Below are 15,454 nucleotides of genomic sequence, written 5' to 3' on the forward strand. Positions count from 1 at the left end.
AATATATACAAACAAAGTTGAAGTGAACAGTAAATGTTATTTCATACATAACTTAAAGTTACTGGTCTTATAGTTTACTTTTGTACGATGAGACACTTTTCTTGCACCGTCCAGCTCGACAACAAAGGTACGGTCACTTTCCCAACTGCCATTCTCCAAATCTGACACCTGAACTGCCACATCTAGATGAGAACCTGAAAAGAACAATTAAATAGAACATTACTACAAGATTATAAGTTCCCTACTTATCAGCTGAATCTTATACTTTTGATTCTTAATACTAAAAGGTCTTATTCCCAAGTTCCCCACTGCTGGATAACAGTGAACATACAGGTGAAAGTGTAGTAAGGAGTCTGGTAAACACCGATGACTAGAGGCATGATTATTTTTCATTAACAAAAAATGCCTGCCTGGTGGCCATGATCGTTACGGCGTTGAAGTCTAAATGGTGTGACACCGTGGTTAGCTGGTTCGAGTCCCGTTGGTCAAAAAAATTTTCACCATCAGAATTTGGCTGGCAGGGTAGGGAAGGTGGTGGAATACTTCTAATCACTAGATTGTGTGCCAAAAGCCTGGATTATATTCCAAACCTATCCGCAGTGCTCATATGGAGTGAGGGCATATGATGCTGTAGATGGGGATTTGTCCGTCGGATGGAGACATTAAGCCTTGAGCAGACCCCTTGGTGCTGTTTGACAGGAGTAGGCTAAGTGCCGGCACCCTCTCCCTTCCTATCATATATCACGTCATTCATTTCACCTCATTAACTCCTCTGATGAGGTTGACGTCATGAAGGGCATCCGGTCATATAAATATATATAAATTTTCCAGCTAACTCATTCCTGGTTACCAGCGTTTTGCCCCTGTGTACTAGGTTGGGCTCATCAGTTAGTACCTAGCACACGTACCAAGACGCATGGCTAGTGCATACAGTGGAGGCCACTGCATAGGCTACTCGGAGTCACCGGCAGTGCCAATGCACTATGAGAGACTTTGTCTCATTACCAAAAACTGATGCCTGCTTGGTCAGCAGGTGATATAGATGTTGATTCAACCAGCCCTCAGTTCCAGATAAAAATCCCCAACCTGGCCGTGAATTGAACCTGGACCCACCAGGTAAGAGGCAGGCTCGGTACCCCTACACCGTGGGGTTGGCTTGTTATCTCACCACCACTTCCTTTATTTTATTAAATTGTTTTTTTATTGCCCACTCTTATTTTCAGAAAAACTGTCCTGTTCCTATGAGCCTACTGTAAAACTGTGTCCACCCTCTGTTCTTGTCCTTTCATTTGCTCCCTTCCACAATTTCCACCTCTCTTGATTCTCTTGTGCTGTAACCTCATTGTGCTCTTTGTTCCCATTGTGTTGTGTTTCTCTTTCCTTCCCTTTCTTCTTTATTTGTGGAGTATTACAATATAAACATTGTTAGTGGAATTTTGTAATGTTTTCCTTAACGTGTGTAATACCCGCTGCACACTCCAACAGCAAAATGGCCGGCAACTATAGAATTCTCACTACATAAGCAAAAGAAAGTAATAATAATAACAATAATTAATCATCATCATACACATTTATTTGTTAATGAATATATAGTAAATAAATACAATGTCATTTGGACGTATTAAGTGTGTCGTCTCAGATGGCTGAACAATCCGATTCTGGATGCACAGATTTTATTGCAGTCACAGCACACACTAGTTGTTGCAGCAGATGGTTGTGCAAGAACACCATCCCTCGTATTCGCTCATTCTTTCCTGCGGTTCCTCCTCTCAGCTTCTAATCTTCTCCTATACTATTCTAGATGTTCAACTCCATTGTATACAATGCTATGCCATTTGAGCCTATCCTCAGCTGTAATTTCCCAGTTGACTGTATCAATATGACACCTCTTGTGATTACACTTTAGAATATCCTTGTATCATATAAGCTGCCCTTCATGGTTAAGCTGAAAAGATCATGAACACAATGCGGAAAGGAAGGCTGAAATTCTATGGACAGACAGTAAGAATGGTTGACAAATGGCTGAACAAAAGGATCTTCCAATACATCATGGGGTTCAAGGCCACCTCCAAGTGGGTAGAAGAGGTCAAGATGGATGCGGAAGAAGTTGGAATTACACTGCAGATGATCCACAATAGAAGAGAGTTCAGGAGAAGAGTCGACAGTCTAAAATCATTTGAAGAGAAACCACTAAAACTGAGGCCCGAACAGATCTTTTCCGAAGAGGAGAGAAATATGAGAAGCGAAAGAATATAGGTTTTGGGAAGGGAAGAGAGGAGAAGGCCAGGAAGCCTTAAGTTCTATGCGGTCCATTGATGGCCAAATTCAGATGATAATAATAATACTATTGATTTTACGTCCCACTAACTACATTTTTACGGTTTTTTGTGGAAGCTGAGGTGCCGGAATTTTGTTCCTAAAGAACTTTAATGTGCCAGTAAATCTACAGACACGGGGCTGATGGGTTTGAGCACCTTCAAATACCACCAGACTGAGCCAGGATCGAACCTGCCAAGTTGGGATCAGAAGGCCAGCACTCTACCACCTAAGCTACTCAGCTCGGTCGCAAAAAGAAAGCTAAGAATAAAATAAAAGAATTTATTCAAGATATAACGTTTCTGCTCAAAGCCAAAATCTCATTGGAAAACGTGGATGACCCTGCATTATGGAAATGGCTTCAAAAATACATTCTAGGTATGCATATCAATAAAATATCAGTAGCCTGTATTCGGCTATGGTCAAATTGGGATTTTAAGACCTCTTTCCTGATTGTGGCTTTTCTTTCCAATTGTTTCTTTGGGATCTGGAGATCGCTCCACAGCTAACCAACTAAGGAAACCGTACCCCGAAGTTGCGCAAGTGAAATACCAGTAGTGAGCATGAAATGGTCTTTGGAAGGGAAAATGAATTAAGCTCTAATCTGAGACTACTGATTTTTCAGGGCGCTGTGGAGTATGTAATCTTGATTAAAACTCAAGACACACTATCTGAACATAAAATACTTACATAGAATCTATTTTTCTGGATGCCATAAACAGCAGAACATGCTCTCAAGCAATCCTCAGTGCTTGCAATTGTTTACCGTGACAACGTAGAGAATGTGGTAAGTGATTCTGCCCTATATACAGTATGTTAAAATGTTGTGGATTACTGAAGGGAATTATACGAGAACATTTCATTCACATCACTTGCTGGGATCATAAATAAAGCTTGTTTGGCGAGGTCTTGAAAAAGAATTTGAAAGAACTTAATGCAACTGTAACTGTGTCAAAATCAAAGAAATGTTTTTTTTAATGCCTAGACGAAAACCACCCCAACTGCAGAAACATCGGGCGAGTGTGACAGATGTCCTGAGCATAACAACACTAGTAAGGACTTTTGTTGATAGAGAGATCTGGTGGTGGAATGAGGAGGATCAGTTTGCAGTAAAACTCGAGAAGACAGCCTTCAAGAGTTGGCGCAGGTCATTCACTTACAACACAAATAACATATGAAGGTCAATCAAATATAAACAGGATTTTTGTTCCTGAACATCAACAGTTGAGAGGACTGGCAGCGTGCTTCTGCTATGCTTAGGCGGGACAGTTAGGAGTGGGGAGAGCGTGCTGTTAGATATTTCCCGCAGTTTCATCAGTAACGCCCACGGTGTTGAAGCAACAAGTGCATCCCTCCACTGCACAACTCATAATTATAAAAAATTCTTTCTTGTGAAGAACTTACAGCGGCAGAAATTTGCCAGAGATTGATTGCACAGTTCGGTGATCAAACATTGTCAAGGGCGTGTGTTTGCCTGGCATAAAAAGTTCAAGGAAGGACGAGAACGTGTGGAAAATCAGCAACACGATCACCGTCCTCGGACCAGCATTACAGACGAAAACATTCGTGCAGTTAAAGACATTATTGTTGATTGACTTTTTGCACGAGTGACGCACAATCAATGCTGCTTACTACTGTGAGCTGTTGAACAGGGCGAGGGTTGCATATCGCCGCAAAAGACGAGACCAACCGATCTGACAGGTCATCCTCCTCCACGACAATGCGCGGCCCCATACTGCAGCTCTAAATATCTCCAAGCTACAGGAAATGCAAAAGACTACACTTGATCATCCTCCTTAAAGTCCGGACTTATCGCCCTGCGATTTCCATTTGTTCGGACCGCTTAAAGAAGCTCTAGGAGGGCAACGATTTGAAGATAACGAGAGTGTGGAAGACTTTGTGCGCAACTGGCTGGTGAAACAACCCTGTTCTTTTTATGATAAGGGCATCAAAAAGCCACCCAAACGCTGGGACAAATGCATTTTCAATGCAGGAAACTATGTGGAAAAATAAATTGTTATTGCCTTGTGTTTTTAAATAAATGAATTTAAATACAAAATAAAATCCCGTTTATATTTGATCCCCCCCACATTTTACTGCTCATACTGATGCAAGTGTGTAATGGACTAGTATAACTTGGAAACAATTCTCTAAATCCACGGGTAAATAGTGAAAATATCAACCTCGATTAGTAGGTGTTATTGTTGTTATTATTATGTCTTGTGAGGTATGGCTATGAGGTTGTTTACATCTATTGTTATTATTATTATTGTCTTGTGAGGTATGGCTATGAGGTTGTTTACATCTATTATTACCGGGCGAGTTGGCCGTGCGCGTAGAGGTGTGCGGCTGTGAGCTTGCATCCGGGAGATAGTAGGTTCGAAACCCACTATCGACAGCCCTGAAGATGGTTTTCTGTGGTTTCCCATTTTCACACCAGGCAAATTCTGGGGCTGTACCTTAATTAAGGCCACGGCTGATTCCTTCCAACTCCTAGGCCTTTCCTATCCCATCGTCGCCATAAGACCTATCTGTGTCGGAGCGACATAAACCCCTAGCAAAAAAAAATCTATTATTATTATTATTATCATCATCTACACTGCTGTTTGTAGAAAGTGAAACACTCAGAAGCAATGGTCTGAAACATGCCAAAATCAGAGGACGTGTAGAAGAGTGGAACCATAATGTGTATGTTTAGTCATCAGCCCGAAGGCTCGTTGGATCCTCAACAGCTCCGCCATCAGCTGTCATAGATGGCCTAGGCATCACTGAAGAGGCGTACTAGGGAAATGAGGAGTGAGGTAGTTTCCCGTTGCTTTCCTCACTGAGCCAGAAGTTGCGATTACATATCAGTCTGCCAAGCCCACTGAAATGCATGCACCAACCGACCCTATGAGCAATATTTTCACACCATTCATAGCAGGGACTGGCTGCATAAGGAATGGCATTACTAGCATCGCTCATACCTCAGTCACTTTCATTTTGTCAAAGCCAAGGATAAGACAGAGACAGATCAATGAAAGTAACAAAATTGCTCTAGCCCATACCAGAAGACTTAGTGCACTGTAAACACTAGGTCCCGCCAGAAGTGATTTAAATTGCAGAGAGATGGCTTGCACGTAGGCCCAGCAGTGGCCTTCTGTGTGTGACCGACCAGGGCAGTGTTACGCAACGCTGAGTCAGTGAGGAGCCGTCATACGAAGTGGAAACGTGTACGTCAGTGCCACTATACCTCGCTGACATCACAGGAGGAAATATCAGCATGTGAGTGCGTTTGAACGGGGCAGAATGATAGTGCTCCGGGAGATGGGTTTGTTGTTCCGTGACATTGCGGCTCGTACAGGGTACGCTGCTTCAACAGTGAGGCGTATGTGGAACCAATGGAGAGAAGAGGGCCGTACACAGAGCCGACAGGGTACTGGACGACACAATGTGACCACAGAGTGAGATGACCGTAATCTTGTCCGCTTGGCTGTAACGGACAGAACAGCTTCGTCCACGGTGTTCGCTCGAAGTTGGAGCACTGCAACGGGTGTGGGGATGTCTGCATCGATGGTTTGACGCCGTCTTCTGAGGGCCGGACTGGTGGCACGCGTGCCATTGCGCTGGCTTCCATTCACAAGCAACCACCAACCCCGTAGACTGAAATGGGCACGTGAACACCGACACTGGCCGCTGAGTGACAAAATGTAGTGTTTTCAGATGAGTCTCGCTTCAACTGGTCCTACAGTGATGGCCGCATATGCGTTAGACGCCGCCGTAGTGAATGCCATGAGGCAGACTGTATAGTTGAGCGGCATAGCGGACAAATGCGAAGTGTGATGGTTTGGGGCGCAACTGCCTATAACGTGCGATCCCGCCTCCTACGTCTTGAGGGCAATCTGAACAGCTACCGCTACATCAGGGAGGTTTTACAGCCCGAGGCACTGCCCCTCCTGCAGGCCGTTCCAGACGCCATATTCCAGCAGGACAATGCCCGGCCACATGCGGCAAGGAAGGTGCAAGCCTTCTGCAAAGAACTGCTTCCCTGGCCTGCCCGTTCACCGGATATGTCACCCACTGAACATGTCTGGGGTATGGTTGGTCGATACTTTGTTCGTTCAGGTCCTCCTGCAGTCACTGTTGATGATTTATTGACACGCCTACAAACCGCGTGGCAGAGTATTCCCAAGCAGCATATTTAGGCACTCTTTGATTCCATGCCACGCTGACTAACGGCTCTGTTTGCAGCGCGTGGTGGTGAATTTCCACGGTCACCGTGCATGTACAGTTCTGTAATTGTAATCATTTGTGTCTTGTCATGTCCCGAATATGTGGAATAAATTGCATTGTGATCACAGCTCTCGGTCTTGGTGTTTCACTTTCAACAAACAGCAGTGTACGTAGTTATGTAAGACAGGTTGTCAGTACAGATTTTATTTGGTAATAATCGTGGTCATATCATTTATTATTTGGGTGATGTATAATCTGTCTTGTGTAACAGAACATGTGAGGTTATTTCACGATACTTCTGCTGTATGTTTATACATACATACATACATACATACATACATACATACATACATACATACATACATACATTATCATTATAGACTGTTATGCCTTTCAGCATTCAGTCTGCAAGCCTCTGTGAATTTACTAAATGTCGCCACAATCCTTGATTTGCAACTAGTGTTGTGGCCTCATTTAGTTCTATACCTCTTATCTTTAAATCGTTAGAAACCGAGTCTAGCCATCGTGGTCTTGGTCTCCCTCTACTTCTCTTATCCTCCACAGCAGAGTCCATTATTCTCCTAGGTAACATATCCTCCTCCATTCGCCTCACATGACCCCGCCACCGAAGCCGGTTTATGCGTACAGCTTCATCCATCGAGTTCATTCCTAAATTAGCCTTTATCTCCTCATTCCGAGTATCCTCCTGCCATTGTTCCCACCTGTTTGTACCAGCAATCATACTTGCTACTTTCATGTCTTTTACTTCTAACTTATGAATAAGATATCCTGAGTCCACCCAGCTTTCGCTCCCGTAAAGCAAAGTTGGTCTGAAAACAGACCGATGTAAAGATAGTTTCGTCTGGGAGCTGACTTCCTTCTTACAGAATACTGTTGATCGCAGCTGCGAGCTCACTGCATTAGCTTTACGACACCTTGATTCAATCTCACTTACTATATTTCCATCCTGGGAAAACACACAACCTAAATACTTGAAATTATTGACCTGTTCTAGCTTTGTATCACCAATCTGACATTCAATTCTGTTGAATTTCTTACCTACTGACATCAATTTAGTCTTCGAGAGGCTAATTTTCATACCATACTCATTGCACCTATTTTCAAGTTCCACGATATTAGACTGTAGGCTTTCGGCACAATCTGCCATTCAGACCAAGTCGTCAGCATAGGCCAGACTGCTTACTACATTTCCACCTAACTGAATCCCTCCCTGCCATTTTATACCTTTCAGCAGATGATCCATGTAAATTACGAACCCCCGCCTGCTGGCTCTTTAGAAGTGTGTGCGCGTGCGTTTTGTATTCAGGAATCATTCAAGGCAAATATTTTCGCACTGCAAGTTGTGTGGTTAAGCTCATTTTTAATATGTATAACTTTGCTTTCTCAACGATGCATGTGTTTCTACATTTGTCCCTGTTTTTATCTCCTCGTAAGATGTGTATTATTTAATGTAACACCTTGTGTAAAAAACTGGGTTATATGAAGGAGTTATTATATCATGCTCAAAATCATGCTTTCACGTCTCTGCACAATATTTAAAATGAAATTTTACCGTTGGTCTTTATAGCTATTGTTGAGAGTGAAGGAAAATTTCCTGTTTTGTATGTTTATCAGGAACTCAAGGGAGACTTCATTAGTTATTCAGAACATAGAATAATGAGAACTCTTAAGGTTTCTCTTTACGTTGTCCTGCCTGCTGGCTCTTCAGAAATGTGTGCACGTGTGTTTTATATTCAGGAATCATTCAAGAAGAACACTTTTGCACTGCAAGGATGTGTGGTTAAGGTTATTTTTAATATGTATAACTTTTGTTTTCTCAACGATTCATTTGTTTCTATACTCGTCCCTGTTTTTATCTCCTTGTAAGATGTGTATTGTTTAATGTAACGCCTTGTGTAATATAAATGCTTGCATGCTTGCCTATTCCCACATTTTGGCTGATGATGACGCAGATCAGCGTTGAAACTAGTTCCAAGTACAAATACATGTTATAAATAAACTATAACATTTTGTATTGAAAAGGTGGACCGTTTTAAGTTTTCCTATCATCCCCTGTAAGTACCCTGAACCAAGAACTCATTCTACCATCAATTCTCACCGAAGCCCAATTGTCAACATAAATGCCTTTGAATGCTTTTAATAATCTGCCTTTAATTCCATAGTCTCCCAGTATGGCGAACATCTTTTCCCTCGGTACCCTGTCATATGCTTTCTCTAGATCTACGAAACATAAACACAACTGCCTATTCCTCTCGTAGCATTTTTCAATTACCTAGCGCATACTGAAAATCTGATCCTGACAGCCTCTCTGTGGTCTGAAACCACACTGGTTTTCATCCAGCTTACTCTCAATGACTGATCGCACCCTCCCTTCCAGGATGCCAGTGAATACTTTGCCTGGTATACTAATCAGTGAGATACCTCGATAGTTGTTGCAATCCTTCCTGTTCCCTTGCTTATAGATAGGTGCAATTACTGCTTTTGCCCAATCTGAAGGTACCTTACCAACACTCCATGCTAATTTTACTACTCCATGAAGCCATTTCATCCCTGCCTTCCCACTATACTTCACCATTTCAGGTCTAATTTCATCTATTCCTGCTGCCTTATGACAATGGAGTTTATTTACCATCCTTTCCACTTTCTCAAGCATAATTTCACCAACATCATTTTCCTCCTCCCCATGAGGTTGGTTGTTTGCAACACCACCAGGATGATTTCCTTTTACATTGAGAGGATGTTCAAAATATTCCCTCCACCTCTCCAGTGATTCCATGGGATCTATTATGAGTTCACCTGAATTACTCAAAACACTGTTCATTTCGTTTTTCCCTCCCTTCCTAAGATTCCTTTTTACTGTCCAGAAAGGTTTCCCTGCTGCTTGACCTAGCCTTTCCAGGTTGTTACCAAAATCTTCCCATGACTTCTTTTTGGATTCAACAACTATTTGTTTCGCTCTGTTTCTTTCATCTACGTACAACTCCCTGTCTGCCTCAGCCCTTGTTTGGAGCCATTTCTGATAAGCCTTCTTTTTACGTTTACAAGCTGCTCTGATTTCATCATTCCACCAAGATGTTCGCCTTTTCCCATCTTTACATACAGTTGTTCCTAGGCATTCCCTTGCTGTTTCTACTACAGCATCCCTGTATGCCACCCATTCACTTTCTATATCCTGAACCTGCTTACTGTCTACTGTTCGAAACTTCTCACTAATCATATCCATGTACTTCTGTCTAATTTCCTCATCCTGGAGATTTTCTACCCTTATTCGTTTGCAGACAGATTTCACTTTCTCTACCCTAGGCCTAGAGATACTTAGTTCACTACAGATCGGATAGTGGTCTGTATCATCGAAAAATCCCCGGAAAACTCGTACATTCCTAACAGATTTCCTGAATTCGAAGTCTGTTAAGATATAGTCTATTATGGATCTGGTACCCCTAGCCTCCCATGTGTAGCGGTGAATAGCCTTATGCTTGAAGAATGTATTTGTAACAGCTAAACCCATACTAGCACAGAAGTCCAGCAAACGCTTCCCATTCCCATTAGCTTCCATATCTTCCCCACATTTACCAATCACCCTTTCGTATTCTTCAGTTCTAATCCCAACTCTCGCATTGAAATCGCCCATTAGCACTATTCTATCCTTGCTGTTGACCCTGACCACGATGTCACTCAATGCTTCATAAAACTTGTCAACTTCATCCTCATCTGCACCCTCACATGGTGAATACACGGATACAATTCTAGTCCTAATTCCTCCAAATGACAAATCTACCCACATCATTCGCTCATTTACGTGCCTAACAGAAACTATGTTGCGTGCAATGGTATTCCTGATAAAGAGCCCTACCCCAGACTCTGCCCTTCCCTTTCTAACACCCGTCAAGTACACTTTATAATCTCCTATCTCTTCCTCGTTATCTCCCCTTACCCGAATATCACTTACTCCTAGCACATCCAGATTCATCCTCTTTGCTGACTCAGCTAGTTCTACTTTCCTTCTTCCATAAGTCCCATTAATATTGATAGCTCACCATCGAATTCCATTTCGTTTGCCAAGTTGTTTCCAAGGAGTCCCTCGCCTGTCAAATGGGAGTGGGACTCCGTTACTCCCATAGGTCCGAGGCTTGCTTAAAATGTTCTGGGCTCGGTCGATTCATGAAGCAGGATGCTACCCTACTTGCACATAGTCAAGTGAGGATCTCTCCTCTAACGGGTTATGGACCACCGGTGGATTGTATAGTCCTAGCCGCCTGAGCACAAGGAGGGCCAGGACTCAGTATATGTCCGAGATGCCCACTCCCATTCCATAGCAACTGGTATCCCAACTCTCAGGACCACTTACTAGGCCACTCAGCTGTTGCCCATGGTTCACGAACTAGGACGTGACTACAGTAATCCACAAGCATGAACCATTGTATGTTTATTAGCGACTTTATTTAAGGTAAGAATATGTAATTAAATGTATATAGGGCTGATTGCAGAGAATTGTCAACCCAAGAAGGTAAAAAGTATAGTTTAAAATAATTCAACAATTGGCTTTTATGATAGATAATAAAACATTAAATTTTATTAATTTTATGATATGTATTTATTTATTGATGTCTTTCAATTTGTAATTGTGAGGTTAATTGAACCTTTATGTGAAGTCTAAATTCATTTGAAGTTTCTCAATGTTTCAGGAATGACTGTTTATTATGATGAAAAGGTATCAAAATAATTATGGTAAATGTTAATTCTAATGCTCTTTCTCTTCATAGTAAAGTACTTATTTAGATTATTAACAGTTTATATAAGGTATAATAAGGCGACAAATTTATTGCTTGAGCTTGCATCCGGGAGATAGTAGGTTCGAATCCCACTATCGGCAGCCCTGAAGATGGTTTTCCGTGGTTTCCCATTTTCACACCAGGCAAATGCTGGGGCTGTACCTTAATTAAGGCCACGGCCGCTTCCTTCCAACTCCTAGGCCTTTCCTATCCCATCGTCGCCATAAGACCTATCTGTGTCGGTGCAACGTAAAGCCCGTTGCAAAAAAAAAAAAAAAAAAAAAAAAAAATGCTGTGACGAAATAGGTATAAAATTTTCTGTTGACTAAAAGTGCGTGGCTCAATTTAAATAAAATTTGGTATGCAAAACCAATACTGCACACCCTTTCAAACTGCTATACCATTCGTTTAAAATTTCAAATGGATTCATACGAAGCTGATAGTAAAATACGTCGCGCGTTTAAGACGTTCTCGTGAGCGTGCGGCCGGGGAGTTCCCTGTCGCATGGAGCCATGTGTACAGGAATGCTGGAGACGAAATTGAGTGGTACCAGTGGCAAACTGATGACGAAAATTACGTATCCCTAATTCAAGAATCAGGCACAGTTCAAGAGTGTTTTGATAAACCAGTAAAATCGTGTCCCTTGTTTATGAAACACACATTTATTAAAAGAATGCAAAGCAAAATGTTCGAAGTGCAGAAAAAACAAACGACTGAAAATTAAATGGTTTTGCAAGTGGATTTCGTGGAGAATTTCACTATTCTTCCACAAGATGAAACTCAGAGTTGTTATTGGCATTACCGACAAATTACAATATTTACTCCTGTTGCGTGGTTTGCGGGACGAAATCATGTTTCATATACGATTATGTCTGACCATATGGAGCATGAGAAATATGCCACACACTCATTTTTAAGCAGAGTATTAACAGACATCAACGGGGCGGCGAGCCAGTTCAAGCAAACCTAACGTTTTTAAGAAAACTTTTGGAATGACTGTAACTTGGATTTTTTTTTTTGGCGTCTGGTCATGGGAAAGGTGCTGTTGACGGTGTTGGCGGAACACTAAAACGTAATTTGACTGTTGCTCTACGTGCAAAAAGAGACCTTATAAAAGTGCACGTTGTCGTGGAAGTAGCGAAAAGAAATTCAGCAAACACAAATGTTATATTTGTTCCTTCTGAAGATGTTGAAAGGAGTAAACCCCTTCTGAAAAGCTGCTTCGCTGATGTCTGTGCATTACCAGGAACACATGATTTTCACTATGTGGAGTCAATAAAAAAATACATAGTTCAGGCAAGAAAATAATATTATTCAGAAACAACTACCACACACTCTCTACATCCAGACAACAAGATCGAAGTAGATGACAAAAATCCACCCCGTGATGCGACTTTTGAAGCGGGAGACTTCGTCCTTGGAAAATACAGCGGAAAGAACATTCCAAGTATTATGTTTGTACCATAGCTGAAAGTGATGATGTTTTTTTGTAACCAATTTTCGCAAGTGCAACGATGAAGCTAAACTGTTTTGTGAACCACCGATGAAAGACGAGTGCTAATGAAAGTGAAATTGAATGAAAATTACCGGTGCCTCGTTTTACTCGTGGGAAATGGTATTTTGATGAGTCTATACCAGAAGCAGAATGAACATAAATTGTTTTTTTTATTATATATTTTTTTCTGATCAAGCTTTCATTCAAACTGTAGGTATGTACCGGTAAGCGTTGAATGTCCAGAAATTTTTAAATATTTTAGTTCATTTTACATTCACTGTTAGTGTTAAATAAATACGTGACAATTCATAAAAACACTTTACCTAGGCCACATGTCCGTACCTAGTTATATATCTTATTACTGTTATTGGGAGGAAGGAAGCTTGTAGTTTTACATAACCGATAATCACACTATCATAAGCGACGGAACCTCATATTTTACGTGAAATCCGAACCACCGGACGTGACTTTCACGTCGAAAATCACAGATGCATTAATCGGGACTTGAACCCAGTCCGTCTTGATGGTTACAAGCAGTTTGACCGTTACGCCATCTTGCCCCTTATTAATTATTACTTGCTGTGATATTAAATATACATTTTATAATTCAGTGATCGTATATGATGCGGAGTTAAAAAGATTTATTAGCCCCTCATGCCATGTCGCCATAGCGCAGATTTGCGTGTGTAATCCCGCGATGCTGTCAAGTAAACATGCGACGATCGCTTTTAAATATATTACGCAGACATTATGCAACTTACACATTTTTTTCCCCCCCACAAAATGTACATTTGTCCTTCTTGTAAACAATATAGTGTATTAACATTACTAATAAAAGTTACCACAATTCACAGAATTTAGAACAAACGTAAAGGTATGCGAAGTTAAAAGTCCGTCCCATGTAAACACCGATCACTTCGTTTAAAAGTTTATAAAATCGCATAGATCAGGTTTATAACAATGAAATTTGTGGAGGTTATTAAGTATCATCTAGACGTTATTAGGCATAAATCTCAATTTGTTTAGGTGGTAAGTTTCATATATATGTCAAAAAGAAATGTACAAATGTAAACACGCCCTGCCTGGAATTATCCCATAATATAATATATAATAGTGATTGCAATGGTATGGTCACATGGAAAGAATGGACCCTCAGAGGACTCCTCGAACATACTTTGACCACAATGTTCCTGCGAAGAGACCAAGAGGAAGACCTGTGATGTTTGAGAAAAACAGATATTGAAGGCCCTTAGAGATGTGAACTGGCGTCGCATATATGAGCAGCATCTGTGGACAGATAGGACAAACTGGAGGAGGCTCATACACAACCGCACCCGGCTTGCTGGAGTGAAGAAATTATGATGTAAATATGATGTATAAATCCGATGTAATGTTGTGCAACACAGGGTAAGAGTCTAGAGCAACGCACCTTTGTCACTCAAGTTTTACAGAATGTTCTATCCATTTGTATATAGGTTACTGGAGACTTGACAAGATACGAGAAAGCATGTTGTGTCAAACTTTTCTGGAGCCTGGCCAGGCAAGGTATATAAGAGGACAGTCTTGAGTTGTTCAGTTGAGTTGAGTTAAGTATGTGAACTCATGTTGTGGTTTTACTGTTGAAGTGGTTATGTTGTGTAGGTACCACATGTGATCTTGTGAAGTGTTCCGTAGTTGATTGAGTTCAAGATGGTGGTTCATTTGATGTGCAACTATTAATGTGTATATAATTTGTAAATAAAGCAGTGTACACAATTGACAGCATCTCATGTGTGCGTCTTTGTGAATACGATAATACTATTGTACGCTTTACATACTTTTACAACCCTTAATAGTACAAAGCAACGGACATATCTGAATTTAACAATGAATGCAAATACATACAGTATAAATTCAACTTCAGTTCGAGCCTGTACATCATTTCAACTAAGGAAGCCCTTGTTTATACCACTGGAATATTTCCACTGACAAAAACCTACCGAGTCAAAAGAGTAAATTTGGGTTCACATACACAGAGAGGCATAACAAAGTAGCCCTCTTAAAACAATTCTTTCAGATCAAGAGGATTTCATCGAAAAACAAAATACTTTAATTATAAAATGATTCATTATAACTGAAAATCATTCCAGAATAATCATCTTCAAACTAATTCAAATTTTGTCCATGAAATTCTCTTAAATTTAAAACACCATTTACTGTATCTTAGATTTAAAATGATTATTTTTAAGAGATTACTGTAGAAATATTATCTACATAATCAACCCAGATAAACAGGATCCAGATAAGTGGGGTTCTACTATATATTAAAAACTAATTTATCACACAGATTTACCTCCAGCCATCTGAAGACGCTGTTCCAAGGATTGTACCCGTTCTTTAAGTTGCTGAAGCTCTTGATCTTTTTCTGATTGCTCCTGTTCAGTTCTTGCTCTTAATTCCTCATATTCTTCTTCTAGATCTGTAACCTATTCAGCAGAGAAATTTGAAGAACTAGATCTTTTGAAACACTATGCTACTTACACAAGAGATAATGAATAAATGAAATAAACTAGCAACCTGCTTTCCCATAAAAGGTATAATATGCATACAAATATATTTACAGACAGTTTTGCCTTGTTCTGTCAGTAAGCCTTGTGAA

At 40.8% G+C, this 15,454-nt stretch overlaps 1 protein-coding gene across 1 annotated transcript in view; it reads right to left on the minus strand.

Annotated features, from left to right (window-relative positions):
• Positions 1-15,454, minus strand: part of LOC136880912 (ninein homolog) — a 280,629-nt gene that overhangs the window by 65,552 nt on the left and 199,623 nt on the right. The window contains exons 19-20 of the mRNA XM_068229173.1: positions 15,149-15,281; positions 79-194 (exon numbers count right to left, since the gene is read on the minus strand). Coding sequence (XP_068085274.1) covers positions 79-194; positions 15,149-15,281 — 249 coding nt within the window. The remainder of the gene's footprint in view (positions 1-78; positions 195-15,148; positions 15,282-15,454) is intronic.

This window comes from Anabrus simplex, chromosome 9 (genome assembly GCF_040414725.1).
Source record: "Anabrus simplex isolate iqAnaSimp1 chromosome 9, ASM4041472v1, whole genome shotgun sequence".
NCBI classification, from domain to species: Eukaryota; Metazoa; Arthropoda; class Insecta; order Orthoptera; family Tettigoniidae; genus Anabrus; species Anabrus simplex.